General features: G+C 39.9%; 3 protein-coding genes across 3 annotated transcripts; 2 read left to right on the top strand and 1 right to left on the bottom strand.

Annotated features, from left to right (window-relative positions):
* The first annotated feature begins 860 nt into the window (after positions 1-860).
* On the top strand, positions 861-4,072 carry LOC116195275. The gene is made up of 5 exons (XM_031524384.1): positions 861-1,047; positions 2,039-2,165; positions 2,658-2,754; positions 3,310-3,396; positions 3,654-4,072. The coding sequence occupies exons 1-5, from the start codon at positions 987-989 to the stop codon at positions 3,786-3,788; spliced, it is 507 nt and encodes a 168-aa protein (XP_031380244.1). The 5' UTR covers positions 861-986; the 3' UTR covers positions 3,789-4,072.
* Positions 4,073-14,368: 10,296 nt separating this feature from the next.
* LOC116193006 (glucan endo-1,3-beta-glucosidase 12-like) lies at positions 14,369-16,484 on the top strand. The gene is made up of 3 exons (XM_031521727.1): positions 14,369-15,013; positions 15,094-16,045; positions 16,215-16,484. The coding sequence occupies exons 1-3, from the start codon at positions 14,570-14,572 to the stop codon at positions 16,244-16,246; spliced, it is 1,428 nt and encodes a 475-aa protein (XP_031377587.1). The 5' UTR covers positions 14,369-14,569; the 3' UTR covers positions 16,247-16,484.
* Positions 16,485-17,254: 770 nt separating this feature from the next.
* Positions 17,255-22,505, bottom strand: LOC116211757 (glutamate receptor 3.3-like). The gene is made up of 6 exons (XM_031546273.1): positions 21,429-22,505; positions 19,970-21,306; positions 19,385-19,662; positions 18,793-18,824; positions 18,296-18,705; positions 17,255-17,882 (listed from the first exon to the last, which is right to left on the bottom strand). Exons 1-6 carry the CDS (start codon positions 21,691-21,693, stop codon positions 17,487-17,489), a joined length of 2,718 nt encoding a protein of 905 aa, XP_031402133.1. The 5' UTR covers positions 21,694-22,505; the 3' UTR covers positions 17,255-17,486.
* Positions 22,506-23,984: the final 1,479 nt, after the last annotated feature.

Below are 23,984 nucleotides of genomic sequence, written 5' to 3'. Positions count from 1 at the left end.
ATGTTTTCTTATGGAAAGATCGAAGAGGTTTCTGGTATCTAAAGATTTGAAATTCAATAAAAACAGTTTCATGGCAAGCTGGACAAGTCCGATACCTAAACGAGAATTACTCTTAGTAAATAGGTTGAGACGCCTCGTCTTCTCACCGAGAACTTGTTGACTATTAGGGAAGGCTCTTTATTGTTTAGAAGCCGGCCTGCCATTTGCAGCCAAAATGGAGAATGATAGTCATTCGAACTTCCGAAAGCTGGTTGTTCAAATGACAGAGTCCGAATACTAAAAATGCCTGTTGACTAATAAATTGGACATCAAAAATGGAACATACTGCGTGATGCTAGTATCTTGCTTGCTTGCAGCACTGTCTGTCTTCGGTTATGGGCATTCCAGTACTCCGGAAACCCGCAATATCTACCGATAAAAATTATATACCGGCCCTAGCTCAAAAGTCATTGCACCGACAAATAGCAATCCTCTAGGTTACAAGCATGCTAGGACCTACTCTTTGGTTATCATGTGCACGGAACACGCCTAATTTCCTTGGATATTCTCATGATGTACCCCAAAATGTCATATGGATTCCAAATTTTGACCGTGATGCAATCAGATCGTCGTCAATAGATGACAAGTTTATGAAGCCATCATTCGTCACGGCGTACATAGATAATTTCAAAGACATCAGGACTGTCACAATTCCTGATAAACTCATCTTACTATTGTCGTTTATATACTGGATTAGGTCAAGGCCGAAACGGTTGAGGGGTCTAAATGTCAAAATTCAGGATCATAAGGGAACATTTGAAATTCTGATAAATTTCAGGGTGGATGATTGCAATTAACTTCTTGTTCTGTTCGCCTGCTCCCGACTCATTCTTCCTCCTCCCAGCAATTTTGCATCATCGATCTCATCGAACGCCCAAACGATTTTCAGCGCTTTTATTGATCTTCTTCCTCGGCCGGTTCGCTGCACTTCATCTCTCCCGGAGACAATGAGCTCAGCCTCGTACTCCTTGGTTTCAACGAGCAGTGCCAGAGCTCAGTTCCCGACTGGTAATTTGCATGATCCGTCGCCACTCGTACGACGAGTTTCTGCTTCTGCCCACAATCCGTTTTATTTCTGTTTATGGGTGCAACGATTAACAATTGTTTTGTGCAAATGCGGGTGGGTTTTGTGAGTTTGGGTTGATGAACATTCACTGCCAAGAGCGAAAACTCGAGATGGGTCTGTTTCAGTTAAAGGATTCATTTCCTGCTGATATAGAACCAGTGTAATGAGAGGAGCTATTGGCTTTGCTGGATAGCGAAAGTTCCCTGCCAATGCTGTTCATATTCCAGTTTTCACAGCCTTTAATTATCCCTTGTGTAGTGGTGGTTCGTGTCCTCGTGCTTGCTATATTGAGCGGTTTGATTACTAGTGATGCTCGTATTAATCCTTAGCATAGCAGATGCCTATCACAAATTAGCTTTGTTGAACTAGACGAGTTTCTTGCATCATAATAGTATGATTTAAGAGGTCTTTATTCCGTCTTCGTGATAAAAATTAGTCCTTTCCATATGGCATTATGCATAAAAGTTAATATCTCATGCTTATATATCAGTCACTTGCATTATTCATGGGCAGAGTGCTGACTGTGTATGTCTGAATCCTTGATGTATGTATACCCATGGAATACTTTGGTAGGCTCTCCTCTGAAGTCATCAGAAAGTCTAAAGGGATTGGGCTGCACATACATATTGTCATGCTTATTATATCGAGCGGTTTGATTACTAGTGATGATTGTATTAATCCTTGGCGTAACAAATGCCTATCACAAATTAGCTTTGTTGAACTAGACGAGTTTCTCGCATCATACTAGTATGATTGGAAAGGTCTCTATTTCGTGTTCGTGACCAGACTTGATCCCTTCAATATGGCGTTATGCATAAAAGTGAACATCTCGTGCTTCTGTATCAGTCGCTTACTTGCATGATTCATGGGCCGAGTGCTGACTGTGTATGTCTGAATCCTTGATGTATGTATACCCATGGAATAACTTGGTAGGCTCTCCTCTGAAGTCATCAAAAAGTCTAAAGGGACTGGGCTGCACAAACGTGTCATTTGCTCCTAATCGTGCAGTGGAAGTGCAAATCCGCACCTCAAGGGGGCTCACTGTGCAAGCTGCCTATCGGTATTGGTCTCATTGCCATCTTCAATTATAAGATTTTGAAATCTTTGGTTGGAGGATGCAGCTGTTACGATTTTTTGTGTGATTGGGTAGCCTAACAGATTGCTTATTAGAATGCAAAAGATTTTAAAGCCTAACATGCTAAGGAAATTGACTATTTATCTAAAAATTGCGAATGGGAAGGCTATGCTTCTTAGAGGATGAACAAGCTGATTTTATATGAAGGATAACTGAGAAAAGCTTCAAACTTGGAAAAATGCTGTTTCTCCCACAAAATCCATCTTCGTAGGACTCCTTTTCCATCAATGACTTGAAAGATTTCCATATTTTTAGTTGCTTCTTATTGTGCATTTAGCTATGCCTCATATTTAGATCATGAGATCATACCCAAATTAAGGAAGTAAAAATAATACATGTTTTTTTAAGGGAGTTTGCAGAATATTATATTTTTCATGAAGATAAATTCTTATCCATATGACTTGTCTGCGATTGCAGTGATGAAGGAAGGTCTAGTAGCGCAAATGCATTTATTGGCGGCTTTGTTCTTGGAGGACTGATAGTCGGCACACTTGGTTGTGTGTATGCACCTCAGGTGCCATTCTTTGACCTTACACAGCAACTTATGAATAGTTTACTCTCGCTTCATATGGAATTCTGGTATTTTGGAATTTCAATAATTAAGTATATGGCATGATTGCGGTCCTCTGAAAAAAAAGGCAGGATATGTAAATTTTCACAAGACATGTTCCTGTCCTGGCAGCGAGAAAGATCAGGTCGGTGCCCTCTAGGCAAACATACTTTAAGTGGGAATTTCGAATATTATGTTTAAGGGAAGAGATCATGGCTATTGGTTTAGACATTGTCGAGGAAATAGAAAAAAAAAATGATTGCATACTTTACTTGGGATTTGAATTTGATAATCTATAAGGTTTGCTAGTGAATTTTATTTGGACTCATTTGAAACATAACCTGTGCTAAATAAGATCATACTAGAGTGATTTAATATTATACTCGAGTTGCAGCACAGTGAACATTTGTTTTGCCAGTAGTTTTTCAAATTCCACTATTAACAGTTGATGTAATTACAGGGATGTATCCTAAAGAGATCCCTTTTCTCTTTTTTCCTATAACATTTTCTTTAATATAGATAAGCAGAGCCCTTGCTGGAACTGATAGGAAGGAGATACTGAAGAAACTCCCCAAATTCATATATGATGAAGATAAGGCTTTGGAGGTAAGAAGATTGTTCATTCTCGTGTTACTTACCAGGTCTGCTAGCTTAAGCTTTTAGATGGTTTGTCGGCTGTTCTTTCACTCTGCTTTTTATTTATTTTCCATGCTGCCAATAATAGTTTTCATGATTGTAATGGCGGTTCTATTCATCTGCGTCAATGTTGCAGTTATCTTTATATGTTAGATATTTCGTGCTTATTTTTTTTCTGCTTGGCTTAGATTATCAGTTAAACATTGTCGAAATGATTTGATCACCAGAGAACAAGCAAGGTGCTTGCCGAGAAGATTGCCCAGCTGAACTCAGCAATCGACAACGTTTCCACTCAGCTCCGATCAGAAGATACGCCAAATGGTGCCGCTGGCGAATTTGATGAAGTTGAATCTGCTCCATGAGGATGTTCAGGTTGCTGTGAGGGTGCTGATATCGAGAAAATTATCTGCAATCTGTAGCTTCCAGTTCAAAAGAATAATCTTTTAGATCTCTTATGGAATCTCGTGGCCCAACATGATTATGAAACTGGTTACTCGTCCCCTTTTCACTCCTATGAACTACTGTTTAGTCGTAGGAATTGCTATATTTGGTCAGTTGCTGATTCCAGGGTGATATTTCAACTCTCAACCATGTAATAAATCTTGTTTGTCCGGGACCAATTTCAATTATCTTTCGAGTTTGGTTAGGTTGCCTTCCTGGAGAAGACCATTTACGATATAAATTTCGAACTGGAAATGTACCATCCTAAGATAGCAGACCTAAAAGAACCAATTTTTTTGTCTGGATTTTTATATGCTCCGCTCCCGCTTGGTCCTTTATATTGCTTTTCTACTCCTAGCCAATCGACATGGTTCTAACCAAAATTTGCACCGACCCGTAAATATGGCCTGGTTGTTTCCCCACATCGAGTCTGAACTATAACCGGCTTATCTTTGGAAATACACCTAGGTAGATTTTGTTCGTTCCGAGTCCGATTCTCAGATTTGGTAGAGACTACCGACAGATTGCGGGAAGGGGATAAATTTACTTTACACTACCCATTCGATAAAGAATGTGTATGTAACTGTCCGAAGATTGCCCGCGTAAGACAGTTTCAAACACTTCTGTCAGCATGTTTTTGGTAATCTAATTTTATTGAGATTTGTTCTCAGTTCCATATCTTTACTGATTTTTTTCTGAACTCTATGTTGTCAACTATCAATCATTCGGCCAAGAACGAATGCGTCCCATCTGAACTTCAATTTACTGAATCGGCAAATTGATGTCTCCATGTAAACTGTCGATCGATGGGCTACCAAGAACGTGAAACTCAGTTGCCTCTATTATTTGGTTTTTTGAAATCGGGAAACCATCAAGGTAAGAAAGCTCGGTTGTGCTCAATTGCGGAGTCATGTCTTCGGAGTTTCCATTCATTATTCACTGGGGTGATGGTTGTTTCATTTCTTTCATTGGATTCAGGTGAAATGAAACCTTATCAGGTGTCTCATTGATCAGGAAACAGAACAATAGTATGAACCAAAGCAAGATAGATAGGTCCAGCATCGAAGCAGCTCTGCCGAGCTAAACTTCTCTCCCATGTTCGAGACTTCAGAAAGAAGGCACCAGTACATTCCAGTACGCACATTTTTCTACGTATTGACATACAGTGACCACATAAACTCTGCGCACGAAGTCAGAGTTCTATTCTGTAAAATCATAGTTCTCATACCTAACTCTACAGTCTCGCAGCTGAACCTGAGCCCTGATAGGCGTCACAGGACAGCTCCTTACTCTCCAGACAGCCAAAAACAGGCAGTCCTTGCAGTCTTCTTTTGAAAGTTTTCATTTGCATACTCCCTGCCGATAAACGACGCCTGTGGTATATGGAGATTCTACATAATGGTCGTAACCGTTGTTGGGCGTGTCCCTGACTATATGCTTGAGGACATAGTACATAGATTTGGCAAAAGCCGAATTGTCTCCAGGATATTCGTGGTTGTTGCAGAGCATCGATACTAATGGTTCGTCTGGCCATGCTGCATAACAGCTCAAACCATTACAGTTACAGATACAGAATAGCCTGACCGCGACTGCTGCGGCTCTCAGGTAAGCAGCCATGTGAAGTTTTCTCATTCAGTCCCCTGTCCTCTGAAGGCTTGTTTTCGTGATCTATCTATAAGGAAGGAATATCGCATAGGTTTTATCTAATTTTATCGAGATTCGTTCTCGGTTTTATAATTTTGTCGAATCCCTCATAACTCTATCCCATCATTCATCCGGCTGAGGAAGAGCATCAGGAAAAGAGACAAATGCATCGAATCTGAACTTGAGTAAAATTATTTGGTAGATTGCTGTTTCAAAGTGAGATTGTCTCGTCTCCTGGGCTACTAAGAAGATTTGTTTGCGTCCTAATGATTTGTCTGGCTCGCCAGCATGACAAGCACAAACTGTTACGGACACAAAATAGCCCAACCAACACATCTGCGGCTCTCAAAGAAAGCACCAGTTCATTCGGTCCCCTGTCATCTATTAGCATGTTTCTGGTAATCTATTTATACGAAGCTCTCGAAGCGGAAGTGTTATCTAATTTTATTGAGATTTCTTCTCGGTTTTATAACTTTTTATTGAAGTTCCTCAGGACCATAGTATCAATCATTCAGCCGTGGAAAAATAGCAGGCCGTGAGGCAAATGCATCCCATCTGAACTATTAGACTGAACCTCGGTTTTTGAAATTGAGGGACCGCCAAGGTGGGACAGCTTGTCTTTGCCCGATCGAGGAGTCATAACTTCGGGAAGACGGGAACTGGATCTTTCCATTCGTTATATATCGGGACGATGGCTGTTTTATTTCTTTGATCACTTTCATGTGCAATGAAACCTCATCAGGTGGCACAATTAATCAGGAAACAAATCTAAATTATCGGAACCAAATGCAAGATTACATAGATCTGGGTAAAGCAGCTCTGTCGAGCTAAACTTCTCTCCCTTATTTGAGACTTTAGAAAGAAGGCACCGATACGGTCCATCATGTACAATAGTCTATATACTAGAACAGTACAATGACCGCATATCCCCTGTCCACGAAGTCAGAATTCTATTCTGTAAAATCGTAGTTCTCATACCTAAGTCTACAATCTGTGAGCTCAACTTGAGCCCCGATAGGTGTCACAGCACAGTTAGATGGTCCGCTGACAGCCAAAAACAGGCAGTCCCTGCATTGTTCTTTCGAAAGCTCTGGTTCGCATACTCCATGCCCACAAACGCTGCCTGTGGTATATGAAGATTCGACGTAATAGTCGAAACCATTTTCTGGCGTATCCTGGATTATATGCTTCAAGACATAAAACAAAGAGTAGGCAAAAGGCGATTCTTTTCCAGGCCATTCTTGGCGGTTGCAGAGCAACGATACTAATGATTCCTCTCGCCCGCCTGCGTACGCTTTTGCGTAACAGCCTAAACCGTTGCAGATACAGAATAGCGCGACCGCGATTGCTGCGACTCTCAAGGAAGCAGCCATGTGAAGCCTTCTCATTCAATCCCTCGTCCTCTGATAGCATGGGTTCCTAATCTACTTATAGGAAGGATGTCGCATAGGTTTTATCTAAATTTAATTCAGGTTCTTTTCTTGGTTTTATGTCCCTCTTAACTCTATTGTGTCGTTCATTCGGCCAAGGAAAAGCGTCAGGTAAAGAGACACAATGCATCGCACATGAAACTCTTTCGTTGGAGTTCTTGATTTGATCCACGGGACGGTCGACACGAGGGGAAGTGCGATGTCATCATGTAATAGATTATCTCACGGGCTACTAGTTAATGAAGAAGATTGTTCTCATCCACTCATATGGATGCGGAGAATAATCAAGAACCACATGAATTATGACATAGTGTTGAGAATCATTGTCTTATATCGGAAAAACTTTTAAAAGAAAAATATTTTTTGTATATAATATATATGGTGGGGTTTCTTACCTTGTTAGTACGATCTTTTGAAATGGATATGAGTCCAATCACTTATAAGCAAATTGAAATGGGATAGCGTGCATGTTTGAGGAATCATGTATGGAAAAATATTGATTGAGTGTAGCCAATTAAAATTCTTATAGGTGAGAATATATGAGTCCATTATGGATCAATTTCTCACCTTCCAATATTTTGATGGATGTTATATATGAAGCGACTAAATATTTGCTCGCACATCCGGGAGTTAAAAGTGCAAGCTTTCCAGAAAAAAAAGAAAAAAGAAAAAGCGTGTTCCTCGTTCATCACGAAGAAGAAATTACTTGAATATTGTCTTGGAGTGATACTCTGATCGATGCAGTGGGTGAGCATCAAGTAGATTAAATAGACGGTGCCACTCGCCAAGCTCAAGTCTCCAAGCTTGCTTCTTTTTTTTTTTCTCGGAGTTAATTCAACGCAACGTTATTTTGTGTAATGATTGTAAGAGTTAATAAATATATTAATATGTAAATATATATATATATATATGAAAGTATATGAAAATTTTATTTATTAAAAAATTAATATGTAGATAAAGATGTGAAAATATATGAAAATTTTATTATTAAATAATTGATTATAAAAATTGATTGCAAAAAATATAAGTGAGAATTTATTATTAAATGACAGAAAAGACAAAACAAAAATAATTCTATTATTAAATTTGGTGAATGATAGAGTTGAGTCGGATTAAGTAAGTTATTTTACTTGAAAACCAAACGAAACCTAAACCATGTAGGTTTCTTGCCTCCTCGCGTCGGAAACCTAAAGCTTCAGCTTCCTTTAGGTTCTTCGATGTCCAAAACAGTGACTTCAATGGCAATATTTCCTCAGTAGGTCGGTAAGTCTTGCTGCTCAGCTTAAAAAGTACTTGACCCTATAGAAGAGCTCTTTCACTAAGACAGATATACACATACATCGTATAAACACTTCTTTTTTCAACATCATCATAAGTATAAACACATGCATCTATAATCCATAATGTAAAATAGAATTGGCCCATTTATTATGCATTAAAAGTATTAGTATAAACAATTATTTTTATTTCCTATAGAAATTTGATAATTTATAATCTTATTCTCTCAGAGATGATTCATAAAAAAGAATTTTAAAATTTTGTTCACCGAATAAACATAAGTTCTTGTTACGGAATTTGACGCTCTAACATATTGCAAAGAGATGATGTCTGTAGCTTTTTGCTTTTTATTAATATTGCAGCAATTTAAGCATATAGATATAGTTTTTACTTCGATATAGAAATAATAAACAAATTAGTATGTACAATAGCTTATTTAATCCTGTCTTTATTTTCATTATTAGAATCCGTAAAACATTGACAATTTCAGTAGCGAATTTACATATGGAAATCTATTTGAACATCAGCTGTAATCTTCATTATAATAATTACATATCTATTAGTATTATTGTAATATAAATATTGATTAGAAGTGGTTCATTTTAGAAAAAAAAATTGTGCATATATTTGCTTATTATGATATTTATTTAAAAACTAAATTATGCAAACATATATGATTTTCAATTAAAAATATTGTGTGTTCATTAGAAACATCACTTGGTAAAAGAATTATTCATAGCTGTATTTTCCATTTGTTAATTATATGACCTTAAATGCATATAATTTAGTATTTTTTATTAAAGCTATTATAAAACGATTTAATCAAAAAGCAAATGCGTCAATGATAATATTCATCTTTCAAACTATTTTAGTACAAATTTCACTAGAATCAGATACCCATGCATTGCATTGGTTTAGTAGAAATAAAAATAGAAACATAATTTGATATTATGAATAAATATAATTAGTATAATTAGTATTGGTCATTTAAAAAGTAACGAAAAATTTGTATGCACTATTTTAATAAATTATAAGAAATTATATTTTTTATCCAAAACAACATGTTATCATAAACTTCTGTTTACTAACAACCTATTAAAAAATGAGTTAATATAAATCTAAAAGTTTGTCACTAAGCTTACCTAAAAAATTACTTCAATTTCACGAAATCGAAATTGCATGAGTGGACTGACATCTACTACAGTAATAGACATTGTTATAATTAATCTAACACATTTGTACGATTTACTAATAAAAGTCAATAGAATAATGAGATAATGAAAAGAGAAAAATATTGCTTACATTTGTTTCTTGGGTAGGCAAAATATTTCTTACTTTAGCATCAAAAAGTAAATTCGTACATTTAGAGGCATAAAAATATAAAAAATTAATTTGAATGTATAGACAAATAGAATATAAAATTTTACAATTCACATTATATATAATAAAGTTATCATTTTTTCAATAGAAAAACTAGCCGAAGCCAAGAAAAACAAAAATCTAAAGAGTATAATTAAGTTAGCAACGTGAATTAGTTCAAACTGTTCGACACTTAAGTCTCCTAAGTAAGGGTTTGAGTTTGAGTCTTGTGGATGGAGAAAATCCATGATATGAGAATTTTATCCCTTGGTGGATCGACTCGGCTTGACTGAATTAGTCGGGACCCAATTGAGTTTTCAAATATTCTGGTCCGTATAAAAAAAAGACAGTACGTAGAAGATGTAAGAATTATAGATAAGAAAAATGGGGACTTTTTTTTTTTTTGGGGGGGAGGGGAAGCTTGAGATAGTGGAACTTTACTTTTAATTTGTTTTTCCAATAAGATAAATCTTAGTGAATGTTGGTGGTTGATTACAACATCGAAAATTAGCTTATATTATACAAGATATAAAATTATTGTTCTTAAAAGTCGTAATAAGCTCTTTGTATAAATGAAACTAGATGAAATATTATTAATATTTATGAGTTAAAGAGCAACGAATAATTTCAAAGGCCATGTTCTAAATTATTACTAAATTTTATTTTTTATCCTAATACAACACGCTTATTTTAAATAACATGACCATATTAAAAGTTTATAAATGAACTTACCTGAAAAATTACTACAACAAAGTAGAATTTGCATGAATGGATAGAATATCTTTAATGGGATTGTGTACATTTATGTAGATTTTATACTTATATTAAAGTTAATCAGATAACGAAAATATAAAAATATATAAGATTAAAATTAAGATATTATTTAAAAAATATAATTATATGACCTATTTATAAGGAGGGGATATCGCATAGGTTTTATCTAATTTTATCGAGATTTGTTCTCGGTTTTATAATTTTGTCGAATCCCTCATAACTCTATCCCATCATTCATCCGGCTGAGGAAGAGCATCAGGAAAAGAGACAAATGCATCGAATCTGAACTTGAGTAAAATTATTTGGTAGATTGCTGTTTTAAAGTGAGATTGTCTCGTCTCGTGGGCTACTAAGAAGATTTGTTTGCATCTCATTAAATATTATGAGTGTTGGGTATTAACCAAGAACCACACATCCCCTGTACTTGTACAAGCTCCCATAGCAATAACATACTTCGGTTCAGGCATTTGTTCATATAATCTCAACTGAACCGTGGCTTTTGAGATAGGGAGATTGCGGAGAAGGGGCAGCCCGCGTGTGCCTAAGCAATCATGCGTTGCGGGATCGAAGTGCAAGCTTCCCGAAAAAGTGCGTACCCCGCAAGAAGAAATTACTTGAGCATTCTCTTGGAAGGATAATATCTGATAGACGAAACGGACGAAAGAATCTAACATGCTACAGCATCAGAAAGATGGAAGAGACGATGTCGTTCTCCAATTTCACGTTCCTAAACCAGGTAGGTTTTCCGCCTCCTCGTGTTGGAAACCTAAGCTTCCTTTAGGTTTTTCGATGTCTGTGGCATATATGTGGAGGTTGTATAATAACTGGATCCGTAGAAGGACGTGTTCAACATTAGACAGTGGATTGCATCGGTTATAGTCTTGGCATAAACTGAATCTTCTCCTGGTTGTTGCAGAAGATCGAACCTAATGATTTGCCCTGGCTCGCCGGCATAACAAGCACAAACTGTTACAGACACAAAATAGCCCAACCAACACATCTGCGGCTCTCAAGGAAAGCATCCGTTCATTCAGTACCCTGTCATCTATTAGCATGTTTCTGGTAATCTATTTATACGAAGGTCTCGAAGCGGAAGTGTTATCTAATTTTATTGAGATTTCTTCTCGGTTTTATAACTTTTTATTTAAGTTTCTCAGGACCATATTATCAATCATTCGGCCGTGGAAAAATAGCAGGCCATGAGACAAATGCATCTCATCTGAACTATTAGACTGAACCTCGGTTTTTGAAATCGAGAGACCGCCCAGGCGGGACAGCTTGTATTTGCCCCATCGAGGAGTCATAACTTCGGGAAGACGGGAACTGGATCTTTCCATTCGTTATACATCGGCATGATGGCTGTTCCATTTCTTTGATCAGATTCATGTGCCATGAAACCTCATCAGGTGTCACACTTAATCAGGAAACAAATCTAACCAAATGCAAGATTACATAGATCCGGGTAAATCAGCTCGGTCGAGCTAAACTTCTCTCCCTTATTTGAGACTTTAAAAAAAAGGCACCGATACGGTCCAGCACGTACAATAGTCTATATACTAGAATAGTACAATGACCACAAATCTCCTGTCCACGAAGTCAGAATTCTATTCTGTAAAATCGTAGTTCTCATACCTAATTCTACAATCTGTGAGCTCAACTTGAGCCCCGATAGGTGTCACAGCACAGTTAGATACTCCGCTGACAGCATAAAACAGGCAGTTCTCGCATTGGTTTTCCGAAAGTTCTGGTTCGCATACTCCGTGCCCATAAACGCTGCCCACGACATATGAAGATTCGGTGTAATAGTCGAAACCATTTTTTGGCGTATCCACGATTATATGCTTCAAGACATCGAACAAAGCGTAGGCAAAAGGCGATTCTTTACCAGGCCATTCTTGTGGGTTGCAGAGCAGTGATACTAATGATTCGTCTCCCCCTTTTGCGTAACAGCCTAAACCGTTGCAGATACAGAATAGCCCGACCGCGATTGCTGCGGCTCTCAAGGAAGCAGCCATGTGAAGTCTTCTCATTCAATCCCCTGTCCTCTGATAGCATGTGTTCCTAATCTACTTATAGGAAGGATGTCGCATAGGTTTTATCTAAATTTATTCAGATTCTTTTCTTGGTTTTATGTCCCTCTCAACTCTATTGTGTCGTTCATTCGGCTAAGGAAAAGCATCAGGTAAAGAGACATAATGCATCGCACATAAACTCTTTTCATTGGAGTTCTTGATTTGATCCACGGGACGGTCGACACGAGGGGAAATGCGATGTCATCGCATAATAGATTATCTCACGGGCTACTAATTAATTAAGAAGATTGTTCGCATCCCCTCATATGGATGCCGAGGATAGTCAAGAACCACATGAACTATGACATAGTGTTGAGAATCACTGTCTTATATCGGAAAAACTTTTAAAAGAAAAATATCTTTGTATATAATATATATGACTTGGTTCACTATCTTAGCAACACGATTTTTAGAGACGAATATGAGTCCAATCACTTGTAAGCAGAATGGGATAGCATGCATGTTTGAGGAATCATGCATGGAAAAATATTGATGGAGTGTAACCAATCAAAATTTTTATAGGTAAAAATATATGGGTCCGTTATGGATTAGTTTTTCATTTTTAAATATTTTGATTGGATATTACTAATAAAAGTCAATAGAATAATGAGATAATGAAAAGAGAAAAATATTCCTTACATTTGTTTCCTGGGTAGGCAAAATATTGTTTACTTTAGCATCAAAAAGTAAATTCGCGCATTTAGAGGGATAAAAATATAAATTAATTTGAATATATAGACAAATAGAATATGAAAATTTACAATTCACATTATACATAATAAACGAATATTTTGGTTCATACAAAAAAAAAGTGTAATTAAGTTTTTTTTTTGTATGTAGAAGACGTAAGAATTATAGATAGGAAAAATGGAGTTTTTTTTTTTGAGGGGGAGGGGAAGCTTGAGATTATGGAACTTTACTTTTAATTTGTTTTTTCCAATAAGATAAATCATTGTGAATGTTTGTGGCGAATTGCAACATCGAAAATTAGCTTATATTATACCAGATATAAAATTATTATTCTTAAAAGTCATAATAAGCTCTTTGTATAAATGAAAATAGATTAAATATGATTAATATTTATGAGTTAAAGAGCAACGAATAATTTCAAAGGCCATGTTATAAATTATTACGAAATTTTATTTTTTTATCCTAATACAACACGCTTATTTTAAATAACATGACCATATTAAAAGTTTATAAATGAACTTACCTGAAAAATTACAGCTGTACAACAAAGTAGAATTTGCATGAATGGATATAATATCTTTAATGGGATTGAAGTATTGAATATCCTTATAATTAATTGTACATTTATGTAGATTTTATACTTATATAAAAGTTAATCAGAATACGAAAATATAAAAATATATAAAGTAAAATTAAGATAATATTTCAAAAATATAATTATAGTATATATAATATTAAAAAATAAATCTTAAATACATATGCACATGTATATGAGCACCAGTTGGACGCCAATTAACTCGACAATGTACAAACAGAGTCCCATCGGGGATTGGGCCTTGATTATAGTCATGGGTGGGCCCACCTGTGTCCTCTCCTTTTGACTTTCAATCCTTGAAAAATTATCCGCTACCAGTTCAAATTTCCTATCCTATTCCATTTATTTATTTATTTATTTCCAACCATAAATGGATCCATAACTTCGCACAAGGATAACGACAAAAGTATAAATCAGAATTTCACGGTTTCGAATCCATGCATTATCATACAAAACTTTCTTTCTATTTCTATTGTACAATCAAATATTTTTTGACATATTTAAGCATGATAAATAAGTTGTCTTTAACAAAACAATCTCAAGATAAACGGACTAATAGTTAGTATTTGTCTGATTAAACGGACTAATCAAGCCCAGGTGTTATACAGTTTACAAATTGTGTTGCTCCATTAATAAGTGGCTTCAACCTTCTTTTCAAAACTCACATTGTAATTAGACAAGTCGACATTCAAACGGGATATTTTTTTTTCGAGTAGATCACGCGGGAATTAAATTATGCGAACAGCTCGTAATGTCATTTGGAGAAAAGGAAGAATTTGACGATGATCATCAGTATATAGCCAAGGTTGTGTTTCACTTCTTCAAGCTTTACATTTCCCTTATAGCTTGAATAGCTAAGAATGAAAGCTATGTCCCATCTCCGCCGCCCTCCGCTCCTCCGCCTCCTCATACTCCAATGCCAACTTCTCGGATTGGCCATCCTCGCGTCCGCCGTAGGGGTCAACTACGGCACGGTCGGGAACAACCTCCCACCACCTAAGAAGGTGGCACAGCTCCTCCAGTCGACTCTCATCGACAAGGTCAAGATCTATGACACCGACCCCGACATCCTCCAGGCCTTCGCCAACACCGGCATCGACCTCCTCGTTGCCGTTGAGAACAGCAACGTCACCAGCATTGGCAAGGAGACGTCTGCAGCCGAGGATTGGCTCTCCACCCGCGTCCTCCCCTTTATACCAGCAACCTCGGTCGTGGCCATATGTGTCGGAAACGAGTACCTCACTGCCGGAGACGACAAGTTAGAGGCCAATGCGCTAGTCCGGGCGATGCAAAACCTGCACGCGGTACGTAAATCCGACTTATGGTCCTCCCATTATTAGAAAATGATGGTCAGGCTAATCTCCGTAGTTGAATGTACATATAGGTACTGGTGTCGCATGGGCTCGACCGGAAGATTAAGGTCACGACGCCGCACAGCATGGCCGTGCTCGCGTCCTCCTTCCCTCCCTCGGCCTCCACATTTGCCCTGACGCTCCTCCCTACGATGACCTCAATAGTCCAGTTCCTGGCCGACACCGGCGCACCTTTCATGGTCAATGCGTATCCCTACTTCGCGTACCGGGACAACCCGAGCTCAGTGAGCTTAGAGTATGCGTTGCTTGGGAATGCAACCGGGGTCCATGACCCAAAGGGTTACGTTTACACAAACATGTTGGATGCGCAGATCGATGCAGTCCGGTCCGCGATAGCTGCCCTGGGGTTCGGGAACCGGTCGGTCGATGTCACTTTGTCGGAGTCAGGGTGGCCTTCGAAAGGGGAAAAGGGCGATTCCGCTGCCACCCCAGAGAATGCCAAGACATACAACACGCGCCTCATCGAGCGTGCCCAGGCCAACAAGGGCACGCCAATGAGCCCTAAGGATAAGGTCGAGGTGTTTGTGTTTGCGCTGCTCAACGAGAACAAGAAACCAGGTGGGGTCACGGAGCGCAACTTCGGCATGTTCAATGGGGACGGGTCGAAGTCGTATGATGTGGACCTCAGCTGCCAGTTCTGCAGCAGTGGAGGAGAGGCTGCGGCTGGGAAGTTCGGGGAGCGGGTGGAGACTACGGCAGGCACAGCCATGAGGGGACCTTCCGTGTGGTGCGTGGCGAAGCCGCACGCTGAGGAGAGGGTGCTGCAGGCAGTGCTGGACTTCTGCTGCGGACCCGGGGGAGTGGACTGCAGGGAGGTGTACCAGGGAGGAGACTGCTTCGCCGGTCCTGACAAGGTGCACGCGCACGCATCGTATGCCATGAACATCTACTACCAGATGCACGGTCGCAACTACTGGAACTGCGACTTCAAGGGCACTGGCCTCGTCTCCTTCAGTGATCCAAGTGAGTTATCTTTTTCTTAGAATTCACTAATAGCACCCGACTGATTCTCGATCACATTCATCTGTTAAATCACCTTATGTTCTAGGATTCTTATTGACATTACATACATGTTACCGTGATAATGCTTGTAGCTAATCTTAGTATTCTCTCTTTCTTTCGCGATCATCAGGTTACGGGAAATGCAGGTATCCTCAACAGTAGCGGCAACCCGAGGAATCGAACGATGCGACCTCTCGTCGTTTGACAGCTGTTTTAGTATCGATTTGTAGCGCTGTCTCGCAGAACATATCTGTTAAGAATGTGAATGGGAACTATGAGGATTTTTGAATATTAGTATGACTGGTGGGGTCTTGAGCTCTCATTGATCTTTGAAAAAAGCGTGACTTTTCACGTTTCACTCGGACCAGTAAATCAGAAAAAAGGGATCCTTTTCTTCCATGGGGGAGAAGAAAAAGGACAAAAGCAACTTTTTTTTTTTTTTTTGGGGGGGGGATAAAGTTGGGCAAAAGCATCATAGCAATGGTCGCTGTCGGTCTCTCCCCTGATCATAGGGTTTGTGTTTTCTAAGAAAGTCATTGCGCTTTCCTGGGGTGGGGACATATATGGAAATAGATATATAATTTTGAAAATATTTGTGTTTTTTATTTTAGAATTAAATAGAATTAAATTTTAATTTTAATTAAATTGTAATAATTATTTTGTTGAATTATGATAAAAATAATAAATAATTGAAATAATTTAATATTAAAAATTAAATCGAGTATAATAGAATTATATGCAGATTTATATATGAAGCTTACCTTTTTCAACTGAAATAGTTAATTTTTATTGTGTAGTGAGAAAAGTTAAAATTACAGTTAAAATCATAAAATTATATTGTAAAATCAAACGAGATAATGAGGGAATTATAAATAAGAATTAATTTAACCCAATAAAATAGAAACATTTGAGCCAGGGTTTCCTCGCCTTAGCTGGTCCAATTGAATCTTGATGTTGTCCGGTCCAAACTGGTCATCTATACCAGGCCTGGCACGTTCATGAGAATCATTTCACACGACCTAAGGTGCTTACTGTTTCCTCCAGCTAGAGGAGTTCGGAGGAACTCAGCCTGCCTCGAGGCCGAGCATCGTTATAGTGGTCGGTACTGAGAATAGTTTGTGGACTTACCTCTTCGAGTTGCCTCCCACAACTTGATCTTCAGACTTGAACTGAAAAGGAAAAACTGGCGGGAAATGCTAAGTTTTACAACTCTGGGCATCAACGGCATCGTTCCGGAAGTCTACTTCTGTGACATATATATCTGCGGAAGAAAAATCTCTTACGAGAAGTATCCTGGGAAAACTGGTATACATCTGTGTGGACATAGACAGTAGCTGCAAAAGAATAAGATGAATAATTGCTCCGACTAATGCTGCTCTCGCTTCTCCATCCGTCCCTCCTCCTAATCCTCATCATCATCCAAAACGAACTCAACTTTCCTCCTCTTGCTCTTCTTCGAGGGATCTTCTTTCTCATCCATCAGTGATAGAACCCGGTGGAGGCGCTGGGAGCGACTTGACCCACTTGCACGGGTTTTAGCGGGGTCCTCATGGCACAGCTGACGCATTATCTGGATAAAACATATTAACAGAGCCATCAAGCAGGCAATGCCACAGATGAGAAAGAGGCCCCAGAAGCTCTTCAGATGGAGCTGCTCAGACTCAATCTCGGTGGTCTCTGAGCTGCAGGTACCCAGCTTCAACCACTTGTCGTGGATCCGTTGGAGATCACCGTTCTCTGAAAGAGTCAAAATCGCAGTCGACAGGTCCACGGCTAATTGAGAGTCCCGAGGAAACGCCTATATGGAAAAATAATATATGAATGAGGAGCCCAATAGTCAATTATATTAGAAAATTTTAAATGGTTGCTACTCCGAATTGATAATGCAATGAGGAAGGGCCAACTACATCCTTCTTCCAATCTGATTGATTCTCAGATAAACCGATTCTACAGATGCACGCATCAAACCCACTTTTGTGTTTGAAGCAGTCCACCGTTCCTCAAATATATCACACTTATCAAATATGTATATGTATATGTGTGTATATATTAAACTTATAAAATCGATTGATTTCCTATATTATTCTTGCAATTCTGGTTAGCACATTGAACTTCAAGAAATATGAACTCATAGTTCGGCCAACTCCATGCCCGGTGCAGAACTATTCAGGTTTATAATGGAATCCATAATAAAAGTAGGAAACTACTTACAAAGCCCCAACCGCTCTTGGTGAACTCTTGGCCTATGACCCTAAAGGAGCACTGGCTCGAGAGAAATACTTCCACATATGGACGCTCATCGACGATCGCAGCCACCCCACCCTCCTTGTCGGGGCCTCGCTGCAGCGCCTTAGCATACTCTTCAGGGGACCCTAGGGGCACGAGCCTTGACTTTGAAATTCCAAGTTCCTCGACCAAGTACTGCTCAGCAAATGATCCCACCTGGAACCCGATTGGGTCATCGGTCGTTCTAAGGGTGTCGATCCCTTTGAATGGGGAGGATAGCTGCTGAACTGTGAGAATAGAGGTCAAACTCGCTGTGTAGCTCGAATTCACTATGAGGACCACGAAGAGCCATATTATCAGGACTGCTCGACCCAAAGTGCTTACTATATTCTCCCCTGCAACAGAAATAAACAGAAGGGTGACTTAGGTTATGATGCATAATCATGCAGTGTGAATCAGAGGAAGGATGTTACAAGACATACTGTGGGTGAAGAATAATGTCGAGAAGCTGAACCTGCAGAGTGAGCTGAATGGTCAGCAGTGGACGTTGGACATCAAGTAAGACGCTGGCTTTTGATGTGCATGAATAATCAATAAAATATCCCATGTAATATTGGAAGTTAAAACACAATGGAGGAGATAACCGGTTCTTTCCTTTTTGAAGCAAGTAAAAAGAACGGGCAGGTACTTCTCTATGGTTTAATAGTACATATATATTTTCTATATCGATTTTCTCTGTCTTTATCCTTAGAAACAACAGAACCAGAAAAAACACCAGAAGAACTTTTGCAACCTCAGGTTATTTGTAACACAAGACCAATGAATAGACACAGGAAGTGCATTCTATTGAACCTAACTGATCCAAACAAAGCAAAAACCTTTTCGTTACTTCAGCGAAATTCTGAAGAAGCAATACAAGCCTGCACTTGTAATGGGCTTCCCCTTGTACTTCTAAGAGAGTTCAATAATCCTACACACCCTCTAACTAATTGACTAATTCTTCAGTTCATCATGATGCAGCTATAAAGCTATCAGATGATATCCTGCACACAACTTTCTGAAAAAGAGAGTTACCATAAAATGGTTGTGATTTGCTTCTTCGGAGGCCCCCTGAATTCATCATTTATCCTGTGCTCAAGAATCCACACAACTATCCCGATGACAATAAAGAAGGCAGCAGTGACAGCCCACATTTCTATACTAAATGGACGAAGGAATGCCCATGCGCCCGTGTTGAGCCTCTTGAATGGGGCCACAACAAGAAGTCCCGAAGTTGCATATGGTTGCGTAAAATCGACAATCTTTGTCCTGTTGGTAACAATGGCAATGTCCCCAACAGCAGCATCAAAGAACTATAAGCAAAGCAGAGATAAGAAATGAGTTGTTAAATATTGGATACAATATCAATGTACCTTTCGATAACAGAAAGTGTTCCAGTTTTGGAAGAGAAAAAAAAATTAAATAAAGAAGGGAAAATGTCTTGGAATCAAAGTCCTTGTCCCCTTAATTTATTGGTAACAGAAAACTGAAACCGCTTTCTTTCCCATATTCAAGCAAAGGATTTTTGACGTATCGACAATAGCTCTTAACATGGAATCCCAAAAGAAAACCCAATTGCTGAACTCTATATCGAATAACTGGCACTTTTAGCGGACTTACGCCCGTCGTGATTAGATTCACAAGCTCCGTGTAGCTCGGGTTTTGATGTCCATCTCCAAAGGAGATGAATTCATATGGAACAGCGTAAGGCAGCAAGTTAATAGCAGCGGTGAACACATCAATGCATAATCCCTTGAATGAATTCTCGGTCCCACGAACTTTCGACGCGAATTCAGGGAAACTAACGCGATTGGGCACACCAATTCTCAATTGCTTCCCATTATTAGGGAAAACCCACCCTCGAGGTGTTGTGAGCGCATCACCTGGCCATACAACGCTCTGTAATTTCTGGTTTGCTCTGGACCGGTTCGGCGCCTTAAGATAGAGTGTCTCTGGGGCATCAGTTGATAAACCTGAATAGTTGGACCAGTAACCGATACGCCGAAAACCAGTTCCAATCACATTGATAATGTCATATGATGGTTGAATTAGAGACCTATCAGAGTCAAACTCGACCAGACCCGTTAAGCCAGTGAAATTCGTCCGAAGTATGGTCTTTAACAGCAGGGGCCCATCATTGAATATGGTCATTTCTTCTAAATGGAGGCTACCATTTGACTTTATCCTGGTGTCTTTGGAGAAGGAGATGGATCCACCCTGGTCAAAGAATGCATCGAGAGCCTGAGCAATAAGCCAAACAGAGTCATAGGCATAAAGCCCATAAGCATTGAGACCCAAAGAGCCACCCGTTAGCCTGTTCCACCGGGAAGAAAAGGCTCTATTCTGATCCGAATCAGGTGTGTGCTGTCGCAACGCCAGAACTCCCTGCAAGGAATCTGTTGTCTCTGAAGGCAAAGACACCACTGAATCTAAAACCGACGAGAGCCAGTCTGTAGCTATCCATACATACCCATTGCCCATCATCCCAAGATACTGGGCCACGAAAAAGACCATCAAACCTGAATCTGGATTCGCGTGGAGGACAATGACCCTCGCCTCCATCAATGCAACCTTCACGAGAAGATCCATGATCCTTCCCTTCTCAACGGACCCAGGCGGGATTCCAGCCTTGTAAGAGATCTTACACCGCCTCTCCGCAAGTCTATCATTCAATGCTGATATCCCGTTTCTTCCATAGTCATCGTCAATGTAAATTGCAGTCACCTCTTTCCACCCATAGTGCTCAACAATCTCAGCCACTGCACTCATCTGGTAGAAATCGCTCTGGGTCGTCCGGACGAAGTACGGGAACTGGAGGGAGGCCAGAGTGGGGTCCGTGGATGCAAATGAGAGCAGCGGGACATGGAGCTCATTTGCAACATGGGTTATAATGTGGGCCACCACCGAGGACTGTGGGCCGAGTATGGCCACGATATCGGTCTCCATGAATTGCAAGGCTGTGTATGAGCACAATTCATTGCAAAGAATAAGAAAAATCAGCACGGATCATTTTTCATAGGTAGAAGGAGAACTTTACAAATGGCATATGTCTCCGTGTAACTGAAACAGGGCAAAGTACCTTCAACCATGCCCAGGAATCCGTTACAATTGGAATTCTGCATCTTGATGGCGAGTTTAGTCCCCGGCAGAATGCTGGAGTTGGAGTTGACATCGTTCACGGCCTCCTCAATGGCGATCTTCGCGACTCTCCCGATGGTAGAGTTGAACGTGAAGATGGCCCCAATGTTCACAACAGCAGGCCTCGATGAGACGTTCTTACAGTACCCGGACCGGAACACTTCCAAGCAAAGTACTGCAATCAGAAGGAACCACATACTTCCCATTTTCCGCCGAAAGAACGCGCTACCAGCATTCTTCCGGCATGGGAGCGAGCAATCCCAAGAACTGATTTTGATGGACTTTGACAAATCCCCCTCAGAATTACAGCAAAGAGATTGGCTTTTTTTTCGCCCTAAGAACAAGAAAAGCCCAACTAAATGCAGGGATAATAACTAGTGGTGGGCGAGCTCTAGTCGACTCACCTCAGCTAACTCGTGAGCGCGATACCTTATTTGATCGAATAGATACTGAATGAGGTCTCCTTTTGTGGCAAGCTGAAAAGGACCACCCATGTAACTGTCTCTGTCTTCCCCCCATTACTACCATTCCACGCTAATTCTGCCAATAAAGAATTTAAAGAAGCCGGAAATGCAAGGCATTGAACAGGGCAACGCAACCGAATCGTATTCCCTCCATTCAGAGAAAGCGAAAGCCGTCAAGTAGAATGTACAGCTGAGAAGCAACCTGGGGTGGCCAAAAGAGATGCTTAGGAGGATGCCCAAATGAGCAGATGCCCCGTGAAAAGTTGAAAGAGAACAACTTGAAAGTGGTCCTTCCTCTCCCCCTTCTTCCCAATGGAGGATGACCAAAGCTGACAGACCTGAAGAAGGAGAAAGGATAACCTGGCCCTGCCCCTGCCCCAGTTGTGGGCCCGTGTTCTCTCGCTCTCCCTCTTGCTGTGCTAATGTCGAAAGAGGAGAAAGGAAGGAAGGAGAGAATCTGGAAGGGGAACGCTAAAGGTTGAGAACAGAACGAGAAATGGGAATTCAGGTGGGGACAGGGAAAAGGATGAGGAAGATGAAGAATTTGCTAGAGAGAGAGAGAGAGATTTGACATTTTGAGAACATATTATATATATATATATATATATATATAAGCAAAATACGAGTTACGTCCGCTCAGATGCTTCCAAAATGATTTAATTATAAAATTAGTAATAAAATATACTAAAATAATGTTGGGAATGGATGTACTCAACCAAATAATAACGCAGCGATTAATCTTCCTCCCCTACTAGTGTAATCGAGATAGGAACTAATCAAATCAACCAACAAGCAGTAAAGTAAAAGAACACCAATAATTTTACGTGGAACATCCCGATGTGGGGAAAAACCACGGGACCAATTCCGAATCAACGATCCACTATGAATGAAGGTTATACAATGTCTTTCATCAAGGGTAAACCCTTTGATCACCAAACTCAAGAGAAACACTCTCTTGGATCACCCAAACACTAAATTCGTCACCCACACCGGGTGGTTCACAAAGTCAGCTGAAACAGCACCTACAGAGCTCTAATAGGAATTCTGACCGTTCAGAACTTAGCCCCACGTGTTGTGAAGCTGCTGTCAAAATTTCGTCCCAATCGGAGTTCGTTTGACATCCCGATCGTGGGTTGATCTAGCTCTGGTCGCATAGAAAAACAGCTCTCTGTTCTCTGTATTCTACTGCTTCTCTGTACTGTTCTGCTGTCTCAATTCTGCCGCCTCTTACCCAGCTAATTTAGCTTAAAATTAACCCTAACAAAAGTGGGTTCTTGGGCCTATTAAAACCCGATAAAAGTCCAATACAATTTGAGCCCAACTTCCTCCAAATTAGAGAGATACCCAACAAACTCCCCCTCCCTACTATTTGGAGGCTTCAAGCATACCGGCTATACTTCGGCAAACATAAAGTTTCTCCCTAGCGAGAGGTTTTGTCATCATATCAGCTCCATTCTCATCGATGTGCACTTTGTCTAGTTTCACCAGCTTGGACTCCAACACATCTCTAATCCAATGAAACTTGATATCGATATGCTTCGACCTCGAATGGAAAGTGGGATTCTTGCAAAGATGAATGGCGCTTTGACTATCACAGTATAGAACATACCTTTCTTGCTTCAAGCTCAACTTCTGCAAAAACTTTTGCAACCACAACATCTCCTTGCAACCTTCGGTCACCGCAATGTATTCGGCTTCCGTTGTAGACAAAGCGATGCACTTTTGAAGCCTTGATTGCCATGAGATAGCTCCCCCTGCAAAAGTCATCAAGTATCCCGAAGTGGATTTCCGGGAATCGATATCTCCTGCCATATCTGCATCCGTGTAGCCCACTAACTTCGGCTTACCAGTGCCAAAGTGTAAACACACCTTGGATGTTCCTCCGAGATACCTCAGAATCCACTTAACTGCATTCCAATGCTCTTTCCCCGGATTGGAGAGAAAACGACTAACCACACCAACAGAATGAGCGATATCTGGTCTTGTACAGACCATGGCATACATCAAACTTCCTACAGCTGATGAATAAGGGA

This window comes from Punica granatum, chromosome 1 (assembly GCF_007655135.1).
Source record: "Punica granatum isolate Tunisia-2019 chromosome 1, ASM765513v2, whole genome shotgun sequence".
Classification (NCBI taxonomy): Eukaryota; Viridiplantae; Streptophyta; class Magnoliopsida; order Myrtales; family Lythraceae; genus Punica; species Punica granatum.
The sequence above is the reverse complement of the archived record's forward strand: the minus strand, read 5'-3'. Positions and strand labels throughout refer to the sequence as shown.

Bases quoted from the DNA above. Each gene is read 5' to 3' on its own strand.
- LOC116195275 (XM_031524384.1), top strand. From the start codon at position 987: ATGAGCTCAGCCTCGTACTCCTTGGTTTCAACGAGCAGTGCCAGAGCT. The intron at 1,048-2,038 runs GTAATTTGCATG...ATAACTTGGTAG, and splicing joins CAGAGCTCAGTTCCCGACTG to GCTCTCCTCTGAAGTCATCA. The intron at 3,397-3,653 runs GTAAGAAGATTG...TTTGATCACCAG, and splicing joins ATGAAGATAAGGCTTTGGAG to AGAACAAGCAAGGTGCTTGC.
- LOC116211757 (XM_031546273.1), bottom strand. From the start codon at position 21,693: ATGGGAAGTATGTGGTTCCTTCTGATTGCAGTACTTTGCTTGGAAGTG. The intron at 18,706-18,792 runs GTATGTCTTGTA...TTTCTGTTGCAG, and splicing joins GACATTATTCTTCACCCACA to GGGAGAATATAGTAAGCACT. The intron at 17,883-18,295 runs GTAAGTAGTTTC...TTTTCCATATAG, and splicing joins CCAAGAGCGGTTGGGGCTTT to GCGTTTCCTCGGGACTCTCA.
- LOC116193006 (XM_031521727.1), top strand. From the start codon at position 14,570: ATGAAAGCTATGTCCCATCTCCGCCGCCCTCCGCTCCTCCGCCTCCTC. The intron at 15,014-15,093 runs GTACGTAAATCC...ATGTACATATAG, and splicing joins CGATGCAAAACCTGCACGCG to GTACTGGTGTCGCATGGGCT. The intron at 16,046-16,214 runs GTGAGTTATCTT...CGCGATCATCAG, and splicing joins CGTCTCCTTCAGTGATCCAA to GTTACGGGAAATGCAGGTAT.